A 23,504-nucleotide genomic window follows, 5' to 3' on the forward strand; every position below is an offset into this window, starting at 1 on the left:
ACAACTCCAAGCGCTGACCGTTGGCGAGAGGGGGTTAACAGTACATCCAAGATGCCTGCCACCTCCCGCAATGGGGAAACAGTGAACCGCAGTTCCCGAGTCCCCACCTGAAAACGGAAAGAAAAAGGAATAAAAGAACACATTCCCTAACTAGGAAAATAAAAAAAATAAAAGACCTGGTCTGAGGAGAATCCCAGATCAGTGTCTATCCTCCTTAGACACTAAGCTTAAACTGATTAGCTCAGTGGCCTGGAGGCAGGTATATCCTGCTGGGAGGAGCCGACTTTTTGGTTACCATAGTGTCAAGCCTCCTAGGTCTGTGTCCCCCAATGGAGCCGATAGAGAAAAGTTTTTTCATGGATAACCCCTTTAATGCGTAATGTGTCTGTTTCAGGAAATACAGTGACCCCCCCCCCGCCCCCCCCGGACCTACGATGGCCCCAACATACGATAATTTCAACATACGATGCTTTTGTATGTCGGGGCCATCACATAAACGGCTATCCGGCAGTGCAGGCTGCTTCAGCTGCCGCCGGATAGCAGTTTATGGTGCCCCTTGTGCTCCGGTGATGGTCTCCTACCTGTCCTCGGGGCTCCGGAGCGTCCTCTTCAGGATCCCCTGCATCGCCGGCGCTCTCATCCGTCGTCATCACGTCGCCACGCACGCCGTCCCGTCATCCAATAGGAGTGGCGTGCGTAGTGATGTGATGGCGGCGATGGAGAGCGAGGATCCTCGGGAAGCAGAGATGTCCGGAGTGGCGGGGACACTGCGACAGCGATGGAGGGCGACATCCAGGACAGCGGTGACGGGTCCGGAGCGGCGGGGACAGGCGAGTGTTACGTCCTATACTTTACATTGCACGGATCCCTCAACATACGATGGTTTCAACAAACGATGGTTCGTTTGGAACGGATTACTATCGTATGTTGAGGGACCACTGTATATGAACAAAATTAACCCTGGGTGTTACCATTCCACTTGTCAGTAGTCAAACAATCAAAGCATTGACTGAACAGCGTCAAAAGCGCCATTAGGGAAGGGTGACACGTAACTGATCCGCAGTGTATTTTACGCTGCGGATCCACCGATGACCGACTCTAGAGTAAGCCCCCTACCTGTGCCCATGAGTCCACTTGTAGCAGCAACCCGCCGCTACGAGCACACACAGGGATCAGCGCCACTGTAGTAAACTACATGCACAGTTTACTCTCTGCCTAGCTCAGGGAGCTAAGGAGCGGCCGTGATGTCGGAGTAAACTGTGCATGCAGTTTGCTACAGCTGCGCAGATCCCTGTGTGTGATCATAGCAGCAGATTGCACAGGGACAGGCAGGGGCTCGGTCTAGGGTCTGTCATTGGCGGATTTACAGCGTAAAATACAATGCGGATCTGTTATGTGTGAGCCTACCCTTAAGTGGAACAGTAACACCTAGTTGTCATTTTTACTGAAGGTAAAACAGAAACGGCACAACAGAGTTTAAAAAGATACCTCATTATTGTTAAGAGAACCTGTCAGGACAGTCTTCTTCTATGATACAAGAAGATATTCCCTGAGGTAGCATTCACACAGACCGTATCAGATTTGATGCTGTTAAATATAAATATTTGACCGCAGCAGCAAATCTGCAGTGGATACGGTATGTGTAAGTGGGTAAAAGGAGTTTTCCTAACCACTTCTCCACAGGACAGGACGAGAAGAGAGATAGGTATATCGGTATACACAGATAGATATAAAGTGATCCCTCAACATACGATGGTATTTGGTTCCAGGTGGACCATTGTTTGTTGAAACCATCGTATGTTGAGGGATGCGTACCATGGATCATACTCACATGTCCCCGCCACTCTGGTCCTCAGTTCGCCGCTCATCTGCTGTCGTATAACTATGTCACTGCTGCCCTGCAACTTCGCTCTCCGTCGCCCATATTGGACGGCGGGGCGGCGTGATGACAGAGGGCGAAGGTGCAGGGCAGCGGCAGCAGTGGAGCGGCAGGGATATGTAAGTATCATTTAGCGGGACACATTAAACGGCTATCTGGCGGCAGCTGAAGGAGTCTGCGCTGCCAGATAGCCGATTTTTGCGATGGCCCCGACACACAGAAGCATCGTATGTTGAATTGATCGTATGTCGGGGGACCACTTTATAGATATATACATTTACTTATTTATACTAAAGTTATTCTTTGTACTTTGTCAGGCCAATGGTTGAACAGACTTGAAATTAAAACCATTTCTCTCTGCCAGAGATGTACATTTTTACTAGTAGAATAGACACGACACAGCACATCATATATTCCCATTATGTGGACCAGGAGCCATGTAGGCATTACACCACTACTCACCGGTAACTCGTCCTTCTGATTCCACACCCCGGTGCACTGCCGCTGTTCTATCACCGCCTTAATGTTTATTAACGCTGGGAGCGCCACACATCCCGCGGAAAAGCTACAGGACGACAAACGTAAAATCATGTGATGATTACATTCAGACTGAGCGCCAGCGTTCACATTGTATCACTTATGTATTCACACCACGTTTCTGCAATACAGTTCCCGTATATGTATGGAAAAGTATCGAAAACTGTATGCATTGACTGTCCATTGAAAACCGAACGATGTATCCGGTTGCACCAGTTTTGCGTCTTAGGCTGGGTTTACACCACGTTTTTGCAATACAGTACCCGTATACATTTTCAATTTGAAAACCGTACGGAACCGTATTGAAAACCGTATGCGTTGACTCTCCATTTAAAACCGTATGCCAAAAGATGCATCCGGTTGTGTTCGTTTTGCATCCTGTACGGTTTTGTCAGTTTTTTCCCCGTACCCAAAATCACAGCCTACCACGTTTTTTTTGTCCAGGTGAAAAACCGTATTGAAACATATACTTTTTATTAACATGGGAATCAATGGGCACCGTACAGAACCATATGTGCGTACGGTTCCATTCGATTTTCACCATACATTTTTTGACTTTGCACAGTTTTTTTTCTTGGAATTTCAATCAAACAAGTGAAACTTTATTCATAATGGAGTAAAAAGTTGAAAGTGTATACTTTTTTTTTTTCTTAAAAAACGGATGCAACAGGACATAATTTTTCAAACCGTATACAGTTTTTAACTGTATACGGGTTAAAATTTGTACACACTTTTTGATACAGTTTAGTCCGGTTTTGAGGAATCCGTTTTTCATCAAAAAACTGATACGGGAACTGTATGGCAAAAAACGTGGCATGAATGCAGCCTAAGCCAAATAGCAGGGGACAGGACAGAGAAAGCCTGTAAACTAAAGGCTGTAGCATGGTCAGTGACAACAGAAGATCAATAACACTGCGTGCAGCTTGTTTATTGGAGGAAATGCACAGTACTATTGCGAGGGAGTGTGACAGAGAAAACCTGGTGGAAATGAGAGGCTGCAGCACTGTCAATTGCCAACAGAAGAGCACCAAAACTGCCTATGCCGCCATTACGAGCAGGTCCCTGGCTGCCATCAGCAGCTGGGACCTGCCGTGCATGACGCGAGCATCGCTCCGATGCTCGCGGTTATGCATAGAACGTAAATGTACGTCCTGGTGCGTTAAGTACCAGCTCACCAGGACGTACATTTACGTCCTGGGTCGTTAAGGGGTTAAATGGGTACTCCGGTGGAAAAAAATTTTTTTAAATCAACTGGTGCCAGAAAGTTAAACAGATTTGTAAATTACTTCTCTTAAAAAACTTTACCCTTCCAGTACTTTTTAGCAGCTGTATGCTACAGAGGAAAAGGAGATTTTTTTAACACTTTCCGTAAAATCCTCTTTCTCAAAAGGATTCATTGGGGGACACAGACCATGGGTGTATGCTGCTGTCTCTAGGAGGTATGACACTATGGCAACAAAGAAGTCGGCTCCTCCCAGCAGGATACACCCGCCTCCAGGCCCTGAGTTAATCAGTTTTAGTACCAGAGCAATAGGAGAGGACCGACAGGTCAAGGAAAAAACACGAACTGTCCGAGAACCAGTCTAAAATATATAACTGAACACTCCCTCGGACAGAGAGCCAAAGAGAAACCCAAAAGGGTGGGAGCTGTGTCCCCCAATGGATCCTTCGAGAAAGAGATTTTACGGTAAGTGTTAAAAAATATCCTTTTCTCTATCTGCTCCATTGGAGGACACAGACCGAGGGACGTACCAAAGCCGTCCCTTGGGTGGGCAGATAATCAGTCAGGCAGACGGCTGTACCACTGCCGCCTGCAGCAGACTACGGCCCAGACTAGCATCAGCTGATGCGAAGGTATGAACCCGGTAGAACCTCGAGAAAGTGTGCAAAGACGATCAAGTAGCCGCCTTGCAAATCTGCGAGGCCGAGGCTTTGTTCTGGAGAGCCCAAGATGCCCCAACAGAAACGGGTAGAATAAGCCACAACCCTGAAGGGAGGAATCTTCCCCCTACAGCGATAGGCTTCTGAAATGGCAGACCGGATCCACCAAGAAGTGGTAGCCTTGGAAGCAGGTATTCCCTTACGGCGACCTTCCGTAAGGACGAAAAAGGAATCGCACTGACTAAACGAAGAAGAGATAGAGAGGTATACCTAACAGCCCAAACCACATCCAGTTTGTGGAGTAAATGCTCCCTAGAATGAGAAGGAGCGGGATAAAAGGACGAAAGAACAATGTCCTCATTGAGATGAAAGGCCGAAACAACCTTAGGCAAAAAGGAAGGATCTAGCCGGAAGACAACCTTGTCCTGGTAAAGCACCAGAAACGGAGAACGGCAGGAGAGAGCTGCCAATTCAGACACGCTTTGAATGGAGGAGATAACAAGAAAATGCCACTTTCCAAGAAAGGAGGAGCAGGGTCACCTCCCCAAGGGGTTCAAAAAGTTCACCATGGAGTACCCCCAGAACCAGATTCAAGTCCCAAGGGGGAGAAGGTGACCGATAAGGAGGGGCAGCATGCGCCACTCCTTGAAGGAAGGTCCGGACATGAGAATTAGAAGCCAGAGGACGCTGGAAAAGAAAGAAAGGGCCGAAACCTCACCCTTAAGGGAACTGAGAGACAACCCCAGTTCCAATCCCGACTGCAAGAAGGAGAGAAGACGGGAAACCGAAAAGGTAACAGGACACAAGACCTGAGCTTCACACCAACTAAAATAAGACCGCCAGGTACGGCGGTAAATTTTTGCCGAGGAGGACTTATGAGCCTTGAACATGGTGCGAATGACTTGGGAAGAGAAACCACGGCTCTCAAAACCGCGGTCTCGACCGCTACGTCGTCAAAGCAGAGACGGTAATAGGGGTGGCACAGGAGACCTGAGATAGGAGGTCTGGACGATAGGGAAGGCGCAATGTTAAGTCGTTCAGGAGCCTGACCATGACGACGTACCACGCCCGCCAGGCCCAGGCTGGGCCACTAGAATGGCGGAAACGTCCCACTGAGAGTTTCCTCAAGACCCCGAAAAGAAAAGAAAGGGAGGAAACAAATAAGGTAGGGCAAGGCTCGACCAAGAGAGAGGAACGCTTCGGTTGTGGTGGGAAAAGCAGAGGTCCACGCCTGGAGCGCCCCAGGGGTTGCAGATCACAGCAAACACCCCTGGATGTAGGGACCAGTGCCTTGGACGACTGAGGACCGGCCAAGAAGATCACATCCCAGGGACGGCCAGACTGAAGATAACTGAGATGGCCGGAAACCTGAGTTCCGCCCAGGAGGGAAATTCCCAAGAAGCAAGCGAAGAAAGAATTGCCCTAGGCCCCAAAATGTTGAAGGGGAAAAAGTTTCTCGGGGGAGCCAAGACCCCAGACCGGGCGATCCCTGAAAATACCTCCCCAGTCTGACAGACTGGCAGGGATGGACAGGAAGGAACACCCACGAAAAAAATGAGGGGAAAAACAAAGCCACCATAGAAGGGACCAACAAGACTGACGAGAGAGGATGATCTTGCGGCCGAGAGACAATGGAGACCTGTCACACCGGAAGAAAATCACCAGTTGAAGAGGTCGGTGATGAAACTAGGCAAATGGCACGGCCTCCACAGCCGCCGCGAATCGACCCAGGACATCCATGCAAAAGCAAATGGAAACTGGAGCAGGGAGCCAAAGGCATCAGACTCTTGAAGAGAGTCGGCGGAGTCGAAAGCGGGCAGAGGCCGCATCTAACTGGAGCCCCAGGAGAGCGGTTGGGCTTGTCCCAAATGACCATCCAACCGAAGTGAGACATGGTCTGGAGGTTGAGACTAAGACTCTCCAGGATCTGGGTCCTGGCTGGAGCTCAGATCAGGAGGTAGTCCAAATATGGAATCACGGAAACAACTGTTGTCCGTAAAAAAGGCTATCACGGGCGCCAGGACTTTGCTAAAAGTCCGCGGAGAAGTGGCCAGACCGAAATGGATAGCCACAATAGAAAATGACCGTCCGGAACTGCAGAGCAAAGGAACCGCTGATGACCGGGAAACAATGAGAAGTGGAGGCAGGCATCCTTGATGTCCACCGAGGAACGAAAACTCCCCTTGAACCATGGATGCCAGCACCAAACAGAGACTCCATTCGGGATGGGAACGCAAGATGCTGGCTGAGATACTGGCTGAGAACAAAGACTGGGCAAACAGAAACTCCTTTCTTGGAGACCACAGAGAGGTTGGAATAAACCTCGAAAACGTTCCCCTGAAGTTGCATGATCAGGCATCCCGGAGGGTAAGAGGCGACCAACCACCCGAGAGAGGTCGGCGGGTGGGGGAGACCCTTCAGGTCGAGGAAGGCCTACGGGTGCCTGATGGGGCCGCCAAACGGCCGAAACGGATAGCCGACCTCCGGGAGGAATGGAATTGGAAAGAGGAGCCCTCTTCCCTTGAAGGCGCCTTGCTGGACCCTTTGTTGGTACCAAAGGTCCGCAGAACCGGAAGGAGAACTTACGACAGAAAGCAGTTCTGTGAGTCTTACCAGAGGTAATAAAGAACTCTTTTTCCGCCCATCGCCTCACTTCCTGAAGGTGGCGTCCGCACAGTGGCTGCACATGGAAGCAGGACACAGAAAAATCTCCGGCTGCAGAGCATCGGAGAGCTAGATTAAATAAATCCCCCGGAAGGATTTTGAAGACTACCCTGGCAGAGTTGGAAGACCATACTAAAAGGGCCTTTGACACCCAGGCAGAAGCAAAAGCAGGAAAAACCTGCTGCCTCAAGGGCAGAGATTGCCAAAATATCCACCTTCATGTCCGCTGGATTCTTGAAGGCAGCCGCATCAGCCAATGGCCGGGTAGGCGCCTTAGAGAGGCGGGAGACCGGTGGATCCACAGTTGGAGAGGAGGTCCACCGAGCAATGAGGTCCTTGGCGAAGGAATACCGCGCTTGAACCTTCTTCGTTTCATGAAACTTCTTGTCAGGGTGACTTCAGGCGGATACCCGCAGGGTGTAAAATTCAGCGTGAGAGCTGAAAGTCTTGAGTGCCGGTCGGGCAAAGAGAAGGAGACTTCTGGAGCCACGTCAGAAGTTCCTGGGTCCTTTAGATGGAAGGTGTCTATTATGGCTGCAACCACTGAGTACACCACATCAGGCACATCCGTGCGGTCCTCTGAGTCGGAGGCCGAATCAGAAACCTCATCCACAAGTTCTCCAGGTGAATGGGAATGAGGTGAGGCAGCCCTGGAAGAGAGAGACTGACCTGGTACGCAGGTCTGGAGAGCCAGAGCGGTGACCCTGGGAGCATTCTCTAGAGGAGCGACGCTTGCTACAGGTCGGAGTAACAGGGTGATGCCTGCGAGGGGAGTGCCCGTGCCTGCCAGAAGACTCGGGGGATGAGTCAGATGACACACCCCTATGATGCTGCGAGAATAGGGTGAGAGTGGGACCCTCCGGAGGGCCGGTGTAGGGAGGGCCTCTCCAGGGCAGTCACCACATAACGGGAGACCTGAGCCAAGTCGGATATAGACTGGGAGAGGGAGGGAACCCAGGATGGAGGGGCGGCCGAACCCACCGGGTCGGGAAGAACAACCAGGGAGAGTAGCAGGGGGTCTGGGGGAGCAGTGGAGCAGGCAGAACAAGTGGTTCAGCAGAACCAGACAGACAGTTTAGAGTTACAGTATTGACAGAGTAAAGGAGTGGCTAACACTCCAGTTAACTGTTTAGAGGGAGGCCATTCTGGGCCTCTCTCACCCAAGACTGTGTTCCATATTACTGTGTTGCTGATACAGTCTGCTTATCTTACTGTTTTACATGCCTTGAGATCCCTATAGACCACAATGGGCCTATTAAAAAAATTAAACCACAACACTGTAACACTCTGTCCCACCCTGGGACTCGAACCCGTGGTGGTCTGCAGGCTGTCAAAGAGGAGAAATGCCGGCCAATAGCAAGTGAGGGGCATGTTAGGAGCAGGGGGCACCACTGATTGGCCCCTGCCACCAATTGCGCGCACAGCGCTGATTGGTGTACAGTTCGCGCCCAGAGAAGCATTAACAAGAAGTCTGTAATGGCGCCCGCTCCTTGCCCCGAGTGCACATGGGAATGCATGTGCGCTCGCGGGGAACTGAGCGGACTAGACGACGCCGGCAGCAGCCGCTGACGAAATGAAAGTAAACCGGCACTCAGAGCGCCCGCATAGAGAACGCCGCGTCTGTCAGCCGCTTCAATGTAAAAATACACACACACAGACGTTCCACACACACACACACACAGTATATTTGAATAAAGTGTAGAGAGTTGTGCCCCATCCAAACTGCCACTGATTACCCCAGTAATAAAGGACTCCCTGTCCAGGCCAGCCCCAAATCTGCACCTAAGGAGAAAGGGAAATATACTCACCTCAGTCAAAAGAGCTTACCTCATGAGGTCTTCCTATGAAGTCTTCAGCCAGCTTTTATCACCTGCATCATGCCGGGCTACCATGTGCGAGCGAGGCGAGCAAGGAGATAGGGTGACCCGGACCCATGAGGTACAACCCCAGGCGCTGACCGTTGGCGAGAGGGGGTGAACAGCGCATATACGCAATGACTGTTCCCCCTCAATCGCAATGGGGAAACAGTGAGCTGCAGTTCCTGAGTCCCCACCTGAAAACATGAAAGAAAATGGAATAAAAAACTAACACATTCCCTAACTAGGAAAATAATAAAACATAAGACCTGGTCTGGAGAAATCCAGACCATGTCCACCTCCTTCAGACACTAAGCTTAAACAGATTAGCTTAGGGCCTGGAGGCGGGTATATCCTGCTGGGAGGAGCCAACTTCTTTGTTGCCATAGTGTCATACCTCCTAGAGACAGCAGCATAGACCCACGGTCTGTGTGCCCCAATGGAGCTGATAGAGAAATTCTTTTTTTTTTTGTCTCGTCAACAGTGCTCTCTGCTGACACCTGATGACCGTATCATGAACTGTCCAGAGTAGGAGAAAATCCCCATAGCAAACCTATGCTGCTCAAGACATTTCCTGACACAGCTAGAGGTGTCAGCAGAGAGCACTTCGGACTATACAAAAAAGAAATTCAAAAAGAAAAGAATTTCTTCTGTAGCATACAGCTGCTAAAAAGTACCAGAAGGGTAAATATTTTTTAATAGAAGTAATTTACAAATCTGTTTAACTTTCTGGCACCAGTTGATTTAAAATAAATTGGTTTTCCACCGGAGTACCCCTTTAATAACAAAGAGTGATTTCATATGAAGCCAATTTTATTTTTTATATCCATGAACATCTATATAAGGGCCTTTCATGTGGATCCAGACACACCGGTAGATCTATACATGCAGCTCCATTAATGGATGTTCCCCTCTAACACGTCACTATATTTTAGAAGAAAAGTGGGCACGTGCCCCTCACCTAACACTAAGAGGAGATTCAACAGAGAGGCCCAGCAGGGCACAGGCATCCCGGGTGAAGATGTCACAGATGTCTGCCCACTGGTTTGCATCTAGCAGATGGACATAGGGAGAGTTCTCGATTCCCTGCCGCAGATACACAAGGCTTCCCATCAGCACCTGGATATCTAGGAATGAGAGGGAAGGATTAATACACAGAGGATCGTTCTTCACAGCTATAGAGGGACCTGCTGAACCCTCACCTTTCTGATGATTTAAAGCAAAAGGCTGGAAGTTTTTGGCGTACAGCAGTGCCTCCCTCTGGTTGGCGGCTCCCCCCATCAGTAAACTTATGAAGTATAATCTGTGCAGCTTGAACTCCAAGGAGCTGTTCTGAGCCATCAGCATCTCCCTGTTTGACACTGCCCATCTAAAGAAAGAGAAATAAATGAATATCCTCTCCGCTAACACATCATATTTAAAGGCGTACTCCGGTGCCAAAAAGTTAAACAGATTTGTAAATTACTTCTATTAAAAAAATCTTAATCCTTCCAGTACTTATCAGCTGCTGTATACTACAGAGGAAGTTGAGTTTTTCTTTTCTATCTGACCACAGTGCTCTCTTGCTGACACCTCTGTCCATGTCAGGAACTGTCCAGAGTAGGAGAAAATCTCCATAGCAAACATATGCTGCTCTGGACAGTTACTAAAATTGACAGAGGGGTCAGTAGAGAGCACTGTGGACAAGACAAGAAAGAAATTAAAAAAGAAAAGAATTTCCTCTGTAGTATTCAGCAGCTGATAAGTACTGGAAGGATTAAGATTTTTTTAATAGAAGTAATTTACAAATCTGTTTCACTTTTTGGCACCAGTTGAATAAAAAAAAATAAAAAAAAGGATAATTATAATAATAATAATAATAATGTTTTCCACTGGAGTACCCCTTTAAGACCTTTCCTTGCTGACGGTGCATAGGAACTTTCTTGTTTATGCCCAGAGGTGAGAATTTGCTACTATTTTGGAAAATCCTCTATGAGCTGAACAGCTTGGACTCCAAGCTGCTAAACTTATGTTTAAACTCACAGAGCACTGCCTAGACCAGTGTTTCCCAACCAGGGTGCCTCCAACTATTTCAAAAACTACAACTCTCAGCATGCCCGGACAGCCGTTGGCTGGGAGTTGTAGTTTTTGCAATAGCTGGATGCACCCTGGTTGGGAAACACTGGCCTAGACGTCAGCAAAAACTCAGCTAGGGCTTCTACTTATCAGCACCCGTTGCTCCGGCCATGGCCCCGCCCCGATGGCTTGCGTCATCTCTCTGCTCCGTCTGCTTAGGGAGCAGAGCGATGACGCGAGCCGTCATTCAAGGCCACGGCCGGAGCAATGCGGAGCAACGGGTACTGGTAAGTAGAACTCCCCGCCCAGAGGACTACTTGCCGGGCGCCTGGGAGGGACTTAGCTTAATCTCTTCACCATCCCTGGGGGCACCAATGTCCCCCAGGGATGGTGAGGATAATAACTGCCAGGCGTTATATATGCTAAAATCTGATGATTAGTTCCCTTTAACCCTTTAGAAGCCGCAATCAATCTTAATAAACTTCTTCCAGGTGCTCAGCAGAGCTGATCAGGACCACCAAGGTGGCCATAGCAGGCTGGAGCAATGGAGCACAGATAACACTGATCAATGCTATGAAAAATTAAATTAACCCCTTCCCTAATAAAAGTTTGAACCACACCCCATTTTCGCATAAAAAAAAAAAAATTATATATATATACACGTTTATATATTAGACAAGAAAGGAATAGAGGGAGCACTCACTGCGTAGGGATGATATCAAGTGGTTTCTTTATTCTTTGACATCGGTGCAGTGTGTGTGCATCGTGGAGCGGGACGCCAGGAGCCCATAGAGCTAGACACTCTAGCTCATGGGCTCCTGGCGTCCCACTCCACGATGCACACACACTGCACCGATGTCAAAGAATAAAGAAACCACTTGATATCATCCCTACGCAGTGAGTGCTCCCTCTATTCCTTTCTTGTCTGCTTTGCATGAACTTCCATTTTCATTAGGGGTTGAGCACGGGAAGATTTCATCAGAGTGGGCCAGTTAGTGTGTAATGCCGCTGTTGAAAATAGTGAAAGTTAAGACATCTGTATCAGAAACGGCAGTGGCCGATCTCTGTTTGTTCAAGTCTTGCCTGATTTTTTTTATATATATTTATTATAGACACACACCCACAAATATAAATATAATTAAATTTTTTATGCAAAAATGGGGGGTGTTTCAAACTTTTATGCACACGGTGATACCACATGTTCGTTTAATTTTGGGTACACACACACACACATTATATATATATATATACCCAAAAATAAACAAACATATGTGGTATCACCGTATGCATAAATGTCTGGATAAATTTACCCACAGGGTCAATGGCATGTACGTATGTAAAAAAATACCAGAAGTCCAGAATTGTGTATTTTTGGTCACTTTGTACACCATAAAACAAAAAGTATAAAAAGCAATCAAAAAGTCCCATTAAAACCAAAATGGTACCAATAAAAACTACAGATCACGGTGCAAAAAATGAGCCCTCACACATCCCCGTATATGGAAAAATAAAAGGTTATAGGGGTCGGAAGGACAATTTGAAACTTACTAATAAGCGAACAAAAAGTTATTTTTTTTTTTTTAAGTAGTAAAACAAAATAAAACCTACATAACTTGGGTATTGTTGTGTATATGAATGTAAAGAAGATAGATGAGGTGTCATTTTTACCAAAAAGTGCACTGCGTAGAAGTGGAAGCCCCCCAAAATTTACAAAATGACGGGGAGGGGGTTATTTTTAATTTTGCCCCACAAACATTTTTTAGGGGTAGATTTTGTGGTAAAATGATTGGCGTCATTACAAAGTGAAATAGTCTTCATGTAGGTCTGTAGGTGGAAAACTGAAAGAAAGTGACGAGGAAACAGTGAAAGTGCAAAAATAAAAACTGTGGTCCTTAAAGGGTTAATACTCACTCTAAAGCTGGTCGCAGAACTCGCACCTTCAACGCTTCTAATATCCTGTTCAGCTCCACAAATGGTTCTTTTTGGCTTGGGTCTATGGATAGTCCAGCTTCCTGCAAAACAGAGAGAAAACAAAACTGACCGTGAGCCTAAAGACAGAGGGGGAGATATTCAAAGACTACAGTCATTTTTTTTTTTCTCATTGCACCTTTTTCTGCTTTGAACATATAAAAATTTGTGAGAGTTCATTTTCGTGGTACTTGTGTTTTCTTTTTCTCACAAAAATTGCCAGTTTTGGCGCAAAAAAAAAACATTTCTTTTTGCCACCATCATGAATTTTTTGGCACCAAAATTGACGATTTGGCACCAAATTCTGAATCACGGAAAATTCTGGCAGAATCATCTCACATAATATTCCATGATTTCTAGTGCTCATACAAGCGATACCTGTATAAATATAACATGTCCAGGGGTTGAAGGTGAGTGCAGGTGCAGTGACCGTGAATTTTATTTATTTATTTATTTATTTTTTAAACAATTTTCCAAATAGTAATTATTTATTTTTCAATAGTTGATAAATAACACCTTCCCCCACCAAAAAAAAAAAAAAAATATATATATATAACCATTTCCATGATTTGCTGGTGTGAAATTTTTGATGACAAAGGGACTCACTGCTTTTAAAATATAATGTAAGAACTGGAATTTACTAAACCACACCCACTTTTGCAAAACTTGTGTGACTTGGATCATTCTCATGTAAAACCCTTTGAATATCTGATAGGAACTTTTTTAGAATATTGACCCCTAGAGACTACAATCCAGCAATGAGAAGATTACACAGGCCTGATGTGACACTCCACAAAAGACCAAGGTCTGTGCAGCGGGAGCAATTTACACAACGCTTTCACCAGCTGAATAGTAAGTGCATCTCTGACGTACAATACAGGATGTAACTTAGGATCAGTAATGTAATGGATGTACACAGTGACTCCACCAGCAGAATAGTGAGTACAGCTCTGGAGTATAATACAGGATATCATCAGGATCAGTACAGGATAAGTAATGTAATGTATGTACACAGTGACCTCACCAGCAGAATAGTGAGTACAGCTCTGGAGTATGATACAGGATATAACTCAGGATCAGTACAGGATAAGTAATGTAATGTATGTACACAGTGACCTCCACCAGCAGAATAGAGAGTACAGCTCTGGAGTATAATACAGGATATAACTCAGGATCAGTACAGGATAAGTAATGTAATGTATGTACACAGTGACCTCACCAGCAGAATAATGAGTACAGCTCTGGAGTATAATACAGGATACAACTCAGGAATAGTACAGGATAAGTAGATTTTTATGCTTACCATAAAATCTCTCTCGGTTGATTCATTGGGGGACACAGACCGTGGGTATTTGCTGCTGCCACTAGGAGGCTTGACACTATGGCAACAAAGAAAAGTCGGCCCCTCCCGGCAGGATATACCCGCCTACAGACTCTGAGCTAACAGTTTAGTCCCAAAACAGTAGGAGAGGACAGACGGGAGAGAAAAAAACAGTAACTGTCCGAGGAAACCACTGAATAAAAATTAACTGAAACCACCCTCGGACAGATAACCGAACCAGGAACACCAGAACAGGTAAGCTTCTGAAATGGCAGAACGGATCCACCATGAAATGGTCACCTTTGAAGCAGGAAGGCCCTTACAACGACCCTCCGTAAGCACAAAGAAGGAGTCACTCTGGCGAAAGGAAGAAGTGACTGAAAAGGTAAATCCGAACAACCCGTACCACATCAAGACTATGAAGCAAAACATTCCCTGGGATGAGATTGAGCAGGACAAAAGAATGGAAGGACGAGGTCTTCATTCAGGTGAAAGGCGGAAACCACCTTAGGCAAAATGGATGGGACCGGACAAAAAACAACCTTGTCCTGGTGGTAAGACCAGGTAGGGAGAACAGCAGGAGAGAGCTGCCAGCTCCGAAACTCTCCTAATGGAAGTGACCACAATGAGGAAGGCCATCTTCCAGGAAAGGATAGGAAGAGGAACGTCCGGGAGAGGTTTGAAGGGAATACCCTGTAGGACACTGAGAACCAAATTTAGATCCCAAGGTGGAGTAGGGTATCTGTAAGGGGGGGGGGGGGGGGGACGCATGAGCAACACCCTGCAGAAAGGTCCGGATGTGAGGATCTGAAGCCAGGGGACGCTGAAAGAGAATGGCGAAAGCCGAAACCTGACCCTTAAGGGAACGGAGAGCCAAGCGTAGTTCCAGCCCAGACTGTAAAAAGGAAAGAAGTCATGGGAGAGACAACATAACTGGAGAGGAGGGAGATTCACACCAACGAAAACAGAACTGCCAAGTACGGTGATAAATCTTTGCAGAGGAAGGCTTGCGTGCCCCGATCATAGTGCATATCACTTGGGGAGAGAACCCCGTGGCCCTCAAAACCGTGGTCTCAACCGCCACGCTGTCAAATGCAGCGACAGTAAATTGGGGTGGCAATGGAGACCCTGAGAGAGCAGGTACGGACAAACTGGGACGCGCATTGGCACGTCGTCCACTAGATGAACCACGTTGATGTACCACGCCTGCCTGGGCCTGTCCGGAGCCACGAGAATGGCGGGGACGCCCTCCACTTTGAGCTTCCTCAGGACCCTGGGAAGGAGAGAAAGAGGAGGGAAGAGATAGGGGAGTGCGAAGTGCAACCAGGGAATCACTAGGGTGTCCACGGCTAGGTCCAGGGGATCCCGGGACTTTGCCACAAAGCGAGGAACCTTCCGGTTATGGCAGGATGCAAACAGGTCCAAGTCCGGGGTGCCCCACAGGTTGCAGATCTCCGCAAACGCCTCTGGATGAAGAAACCACACGCCAGGGTCGGCTGAGGAGCGACTGAGGAAGTCCTCCTCCCAATTTTCTACTCCCAGTATGTGAATCACTGAGATGGAGGGAACTCTGAGCTTCCCCCAAGAGAAGAATCCTGGAGACCTCAGCCATTGCCACGGGGCCACCCTGGCGAGTGACATATGCCACAGCTGCTAAGTTGTCCAACTGGACACGAACAGGACGGTCCTGGAGAAGGTGCTCCCAATGGAGGAGGCAAAAGGTAAATTGCCCGGAGTTCCACGATATTGATGGCGAGGAGAGCTTCCCGGGAGGACCTAAAGCCCTAGGCCGTCCGGTCCCTGAAGACTCCTCCCCAACCGCTGAGGCTGGCATCTGTCGTGATGACCTGCCAGTGGAGGGGCAGAAAGGCTCGTCCCTGATGAAGAAGAGGAGGAGACCAAAGCCCCCACAGGAGGGACTGGCGAATCCTGGGAGGAAGAATGATCCTGCAATCGAGGGATAGCGGAGACTTGTCCGACCAGGACAGAAAAGAAATTTGAAGAGAGCGATAATGAAACTGGGCGAAGGGAACGGCTTCCATGGCTGCCCCTATGCGACCCAGGACTTCCATACACAACAGAATGGAAACTAGAAAAGAATGCTGGAGAAGCCGAACTCCTGATTCCGAGCAGAATCTTCGGGTGGGGGCGTCCCTTCAGGCAGAAGGAGGATTAGGGGGTGCCGACTTGGCCGTGAAACGGCCGGAACAGTTATCCGATTTCCAGGAGGGACAGGCCTTGAAAGAAGGAGCTTTCTTATCCGGTGAGGGTGCCGGTCTGGTCACCCTAACCGAGCCATAGGACCGAAAGGAAGTAGACTTCCTGCGGGAATCAATACGGCGAGACTTATTCTGCGGTAATAAGGAGCTCTTACCTCCAGTAGCCTCTGTGATAATCTCATCTAGGCGTTTCCCGAAGAGTCGGGACCCAGTGAAAGGAAGCTCAGTGAGAGATTTCTTGGAAGCGGCATCAGGGTCCCAGGCCTTGAGCCACATGGAACAACAAAGTGCCACTAGATTACCTGTGGCAAAAGCCGTACAACGGGCAGACTGCATAGAAGCAGAGCACAAATAGTCTCCAGCATTGGAGTTGAAGTGCAAGCCAAATCTTCCGAAGGGGCCCCGAAAAAAATGTTATGGCGGAGTTGGGAAGCCCAGACCCAAAGGGCTTTTGACACCCAAGCAGAAGCGAAAGTAGGAAGTAAAAATAACCCTGCTGCTTCAAAGGCAAACTTTGACAGATTTTCAATTCTCTTGTCTGCCAGGTCCTTAAAGAATGCCGCATCCGCCAGGGGTAGGGTAGTTGCTTTTGAATGATGGGAAACCGGAGGGTGCTGTTTCTAGTAAGGTGTCAAATTCAACAAATTCAACAGGTGTCAATAAGCTGAAAACCTTAGGAGAGCGACGGGAGCGGGTGAAAGGAAACTTCTGGAGCTGGGTCTGAAGTTCCTGGGTCCTCTATGTTTAAAGTGTCCCTGATGGCAGAGACCAAGTTGTCTACGATGTCGGACCAGGCTGGCTTGGTCCTCTGGATCACAGGCAGAAAGAACCAGACGCCTCACCTTCAGCTCCCCAGGAGAGTGGGAGCAGGTGGAGGCAGCCTTGGATGAAGGCAAGACGGACCTGGTATGCAGATCTGGAGACCTAGGACGGTGACCAGAAGAGCCCTTAGAAGAGGGGCATTTTCGGAGTGCCTGGGAAGGGGAGCGAGACCTATGAGGAGAGAGTCTATCCCGACTTCTGGAATCTGGAGATAAGCCAGAGGAGAAACCCCTAGAGCGCTTATGAGAGCGCCTAAAATAAGGAGAAGGAGAATGAGCCTCTCTGGAGGGCAGGCCTAAAGAAGACCTCTCCAACCTCCAAAGCAGTCACCATGGAACGGGAGACCTGCGCCAAGACGGAAATAGACTGGGAGAGGGAAGCCAGGAGGGCTAGCCCAATAAGAAGGAGGGGGGTGGGGCCAGCACCAGCCAGGTCCTCATTGGTCCAAAATGACCCCTGTAGCACGCGCACTACATTGATAGGCAGGTGACAAACACCCAGTGCGCGTGCTGAAGCACTATAGGGCCGGAATCCACGCCGAAAGCCGGCCGGCGGGGAGCGGATGGAGCTCAACTCTGTGAGGAGACCGCAGCCCGCGGCCATATTAAAAATTTCCTGTATGGTGACTAATAGTAAAGGCAAGTGCGGCTGGGATAAGGGAAGCTGTTCGCCGTGCGCGAACAGCGCAGCCGTCAGAATAACAGAGCCTCCGTGCACGTGGAGGCGGCCGGAGTTAAAATGATCCGGCGCATGCGCAAAGTGAAGGCGCCGAGAGTAGGGCTGTAAAAATGCCCCCCAATACTGTGAAAAAAAAATAGCAAAATGTCCCTGCACCACTGTCTCTGTCCCCAATATTCAGAATGGCAGAGCAGGAGACAGGGGGGCTACAGAGGTTGAGAATCCTGATGAAGGCTAGATATCTGAAAAAAAGGGGATAAATATACTCACCTTGCCCTTGGAAAACTTGCTTCATGAAGTCTTCAGCCAGCTATTACTACTTCTACGTCTGCATCATGCTGGGCTGAGACAGCGAGACGAGAAGGGTAGATAGGGGGACCCGGACACAAAGTTATAACCCCTGGTGGCGAGACGGAGTTGACAGAACATAACTCGATGCCTGTGCCCCTTCTTCGCAAATTGGGGGGGGGGGGGGACTTTTGAGCGCTATGCTCCTGAGTCCCCACCTAAAAATAGAGAAATAAAAAGGGAGAGAAAATTCTAAATATACATCCCTAAACTAAAAAATAAGAAATATAAACAACCAGGTCGGCAGAACTCCCTACTGACACCAAGCTAAAACTGTTCGCTCAGAGTTTGTAGGGGGGGGTATATCCTGCTGGGAGGGGTCGACTTTTCTTTGTTGCCTAGTGTCAGCACCTTCTAGTGGAAGCAGCATATACCCACAGTTTCTGTGTCCCCCCCAATGGAGCTGATCAGAAAAGTAAATGTATATTTACAGTGACACCACTAGCAGGATAGTGAGTACAGCTCTGGAATATAATAAGGGATATAACTCAGGATCAGTACAGGATAAGTAATGTAATGTACGTACACAGTGACACCACCAGCAGAATAGTGGGTGCAGCTCTGGAGAATTATACAGGATATAGCTTAGGATCAGTAAAGTGATAAGTAATGCATGTACACAGTGACTCCACCAGCACTTAGGATCAGTACTACATAAGTAATGCAGAGTAAGTGGAGTGATTCCATGTAGAGTAAGTGAGTGAAAGCATATCCATGGCTGCACTGAAAATGAAGACCGTGGTCATAAAAATCAGAACATATAGCTAATGCACATCTTTATATCTCATCACTGCTAGAAATTGCACAGAATCTAGAAATCTAGAGAGTACTACTGACAGCAGGTACCTGGCACAGCTCCTCAGCCACATCCAGCATTCCCTGCCTGAAGAAGTGTTCCACCATGACTTCATTCAGCATGCGTTGGCTGTCCGCCGGCCAGCAGCCGTCAATGCCCACACTGCTGATGTCTGCATCAAAATTCTAGAAAGGGAAAAAAAAAAAAAAAAATATATGAAAGATCTTGGTTGCCACTTTATGAGGCTTTGAATACAAGTCTAAGGAACTTATCCCCTTAAGGACCAGGCCCATTTTGGCCTTAAAGAAGAACTACGGGATTGAAAAATGTATCCCCTATCCTAAGGATAGGGGGTAAGTTTCAGATCTCGGGGGGTCCGACCGCTGGGGCCTCCCACAATCTCCCGTACGGGGCCCCAGCTATCTGGTTAGAGAGGGCGTGTTTGACCACCGCACGAAGCAGCGGCCAACATGCCCCCTCCATACACTGCTATGGGAGAGCCGGAAATTGCAGAAGGCAGCGCTTCGGCTCTCCCAAAGCAGTAAATGGAGGGCGCGTGTCAGCCGCCGCCTCGTGCTGTGGTCGACACGCGCTCTCTATGCAGAGAGCCGCGGCCCCGTACGGGAGATCGTGGGGGGCCCCAGCGGCCGGACCCCCCCGCGATCTGAAACTTATCCCCTATCCTTATGATAGGGGATAAAATGTTAAATCCTGTAGTTCTCCTTTAAGGACCAGAGCGTTTTTTGCACATCTGATCACTGTCACTTTAAGCATTAATAACTCTGAGATGCTTTTACCTTTCATTCTGATTCAGAGAGTTTTTTTCGTGACATATTCTACTTTATGTTAGTGGTAAAATTTCATCGATACTTGCAAAATTTCTTGGTGAAAAATTCCAAAATTTGATCAAAAAATTGAAAATTTCGCATTTTTATAACTTTAAAGCTCTCTGCTTATCCGGAAAATGGACATTCCAAATAAATTATATATTGATTCACATATACCATATGTCTACTTTATGTTTGCATCATAAAGTTGACATGTTTTTACTTTTACAAGACATCAGAGGACTTCAAAGTATAGCAGCAATTTTCCAGTTTTCACAAAATTTTCTAAATCTGAATTTTTCAGGGACCAGTTCGGTTTTGAAGTGGATTTGAAGGGCCTTCATATTAGAAATACCCCATAAATGACCCCAATATAAAAACTGCACCCCTCAAAGTATTTAAAATGACATTCAGTAAGTGTGTTAACCCTTTAGGTGTTTCACAGGAATAGCAGCAAAGTGAAGGAGAAAATTCAAAATCTTCATTTTGAATTTCTTGTAGACCCAGTCTAGGGGTAAAAGGAGAGAAATCTTCCTAAAATTTGTAACCCAATTTCTCTAGAGTAAGGAAATACCTCATATGTGTAGGTAAAGTGTTCGGCGGGCGCAGTAGAGGGCTAAGAAGGGAAGGAGCGACACTGGAATTTTGGAGAGTTTTTCTGAAATGTTTTTTTGGGGGCATGTCACATTTAGGAAGCCCCTATGGTGCCAGGACAGCAAAAAAAAAAAATAAATAAATAAATAAAAAAAATAAAAAACACATGGCCTACTATTTTGGAAACCTCACCCCTCAAGGAACGTAACAAGGGGTACAGTGAGCCTTAACACCCCACAGGTGTTTGAAGACTTTTCGTTAAAGGTGGATGTGTAAATGAAATTTTTTTTTTCACTAAAATACTGCTTCCCCCCCCCCCCCCAATGTTAAATTTTTACAAGGGGTAATAGTAGAAAATGCCCCCCAAAATTTGTAACCGCCATCTCTTCTGAGTATGGAAATACCCCATGTGTGGATGTCAAGTGCACTGCGGGCGAACTACAATGCTCAGAAGAGAAGGAGTCACATTCAAAAGCAAATTTTGCTGAAATGGTTTTTGGGGGGCATGTCCCATTTAGAAAGCCCTATGGTGGCAGGACAGCAAAAAAAAAAACTCACATGGCATACTATTTTGGAAACTTCACCCCTCAAGGAACGTAACAAGGGGTATAGTGAGCCTTAACAACTCACAGGTGTTTGACAACTTTTCGTTAAATTTGGATGTGTAAATGAAAAAAATTTTTTTCTTTTAATTTTTTTTAACACCAAAATGCTGCTTTCCCCCCAAATTTTTTTTTTCCTTTTCACGGACGACTGTTCCAAAAATCTGTCAGACACCTGTGGGGCATAAATGCTCACTATACCCTTAATACATTACGTGAGGGGGGTAGTTTCCAAAATGGGGTCACATGTGGGGGGGGGGGGGTCCATTGTTCTGGCTCTATGGGGGCTTTGTAAACACACATGGCCTTCAATTTCGGACACATTCTCCAAAATCCCAATGGCGCTCCCTCTCTTCTGAGCATTGTAGTTCACCCGGACAGCACTTTACATCCACATATGGGGTATTTTCTTACTCAGAAGAAATGGGGTTACAAATTTTGGGGGGCTTTTTTCCTATTTTCCCTTGTGAAAATGAAAAATTTAGGGTAACACCAGCATTTTAGTGAAAAAAATTTTTCTTCATTTTCCCATCCAACTTTAATGAAAATTTGTCAAACACATGTGGGGTGTTAAGGCTCACTATACCTCTTGTTACGTTCCGTGATGGGTGTAGTTTCCAAAATGGGGTCACATGTGAGTATTTATTTTTTTGCGTTTATGTCTGAACCGCTGTAAAATCAGCCACCCCTGTGCAAATCACCTATTTAGGCCTCAAATGTACATAGTGCCCTCTCACTCCTGAGCCTTGTTGTGCTCCCGCCGAACCTTTTACGCCCACATATGGGGTATTTCCGTACTCAGGAGAAATTGCGTTACAAATTATGTTTTTTTTTTTGCGTTTTTGCGTTTTCCGCTTGTGAAAATAAAAAGTTCAAATTTTAAAATTTAAAATGTAAATAAATTGTTAATTTTTTTTTACACTAACAGGCTGGTGTAGACCCCAATTTTTCTTTTTGATAAGGCGTAAAAGGAGAAAAAGCCCTCCAAAATTTGTACTGCAATTTCTCCCGAGTACGGAGATACCCCATATGTGACCCTAAACTGTTTCTTTGAAATACGACAGGGCTCCGAAGTGAGAGAGCGCCATGCGCATTTGAGGACTAAATTAGGGATTGCATAGGGGTGGACATAGGGGTATTCTTCGCCAGTGATTCCCAAACAGGGTGCCTACAGCTGTTGCTAAACTGCCAGCATGCCTGGACAGTCAGTGGCTGTCCGGAAATGCTGGGAGTTGTCGTTTTGCAACAGCTGGAGGCTCAGTTTTGGAAACACTGCCGTACAATAGGTTTTTCATTTTAATTGGGGGGGGGGGGGCAGTATAAGGGGGTGTATATGTAGTGTTTTACCCTTTATTATGTGTTAGTGTAGTGTTTTTAGGGTACATTCGCACTGGCGGGTTACGGCGAGTATTCCGTTAGGAGCTTGCGTAGCGGCGAAAAATTTGCCGCAGCCCAAACTTGAAGTAGGAAACTTACTGTAAACCTGCCCGTGTGAATGTACCCTCTACATTCACATGGGGGGGGGGGCAAACCACCAGCTGTTTCAAAACTACAACTCCCAGCATCTACTGACAGACCATGCATGCTAGGTTGGAAAACCTTCAGTTTAGTTGGAAAATACTGAGTTAGGTAACAGAACCTAACTGAAGGTTTTCCAACCAGTGTGCCTCCAGCTGTTGCAAAAGTACAACTCCCAGCATGTACTGATGGCCGAAGGACATGCTAGGAGATGTAGTTATGCAACAGCTGGAGGTACTCAACTACAACTCCTAGCATGCCCACACAGCTGTTTGCTGTTTAGGCATGCTGGGATTTGCAGTTTTGCAACATCTGGAGGGCTATAGTTTTAGAGACCACTGCACAGTGATCTCCAAACTGTGGCCCTCCAGATGTTGCAAAACTACAAATCCCAGCATGCCCAGACAGCAAACAGCTGTGTGAGCATGCTAGGAGTTGTAGTTTTGCAAGATCTAGAGGGCCATAGTTTAGAGATCACTGCAAAGTGATCTCGGAACTGTAGCCCTCCAGCTGTTGCAAAACCACAAATCCCAGCATGCCCAAACAGCTGTCTGGGCATGCTGGGAGTTGTAATTTTGCAACATCTGGAGGGCTACAGTATAGAGACCACTTTATAGTGGTCTCAGACTGTTGCCCTCCAGATGTTGCTAGGCAACTCACCGGCTTCCATAGGATCCAGGGAGTCGCATAGCCATCTTCTTCTGCTGCCACAGCTGATCGCTGACGCCGCCGATGGGTAAGTGGACTTCGTCCCCGGTCCTCTGTCGTTCCCCCGTTCTGCCCAGCCTACTGTGGGTGGGCAGGACGGGGAAAGCGAAGGTTAACCCCCCCGCCTCCGATCTGCTATTGGTCGTCGCGTCTATACGACCATTAGCAGGGATAGGCGTCTTAGACAGCCGCGATCCCCCTTATATTCCGGGTCACCATAGACCCGTATGA

At 47.3% G+C, this 23,504-nt stretch overlaps 1 protein-coding gene across 8 annotated transcripts in view; it reads right to left on the minus strand.

Moving 5' to 3' along the window:
- Positions 1–23,504, minus strand: part of RMND5A (required for meiotic nuclear division 5 homolog A) — a 49,592-nt gene that overhangs the window by 10,705 nt on the left and 15,383 nt on the right. For 6 of the 8 annotated variants that reach the window (XM_056554272.1, XM_056554281.1, XM_056554276.1 and 3 more), the window contains exons 3-7: positions 19,066–19,209; positions 12,784–12,884; positions 10,020–10,186; positions 9,779–9,944; positions 2,342–2,444 (exon numbers count right to left, since the gene is read on the minus strand). In XM_056554272.1, the coding sequence (XP_056410247.1) occupies positions 2,342–2,444; positions 9,779–9,944; positions 10,020–10,186; positions 12,784–12,884; positions 19,066–19,209 (681 nt within the window). The remainder of the gene's footprint in view (positions 1–2,341; positions 2,445–9,778; positions 9,945–10,019; positions 10,187–12,783; positions 12,885–19,065; positions 19,210–23,504) is intronic. The other 2 variants (XM_056554243.1, XM_056554253.1) reach the window with 1 other exon arrangement.

This window comes from Hyla sarda, chromosome 1 (assembly GCF_029499605.1).
Source record: "Hyla sarda isolate aHylSar1 chromosome 1, aHylSar1.hap1, whole genome shotgun sequence".
NCBI lineage: Eukaryota > Metazoa > Chordata > Amphibia > Anura > Hylidae > Hyla > Hyla sarda.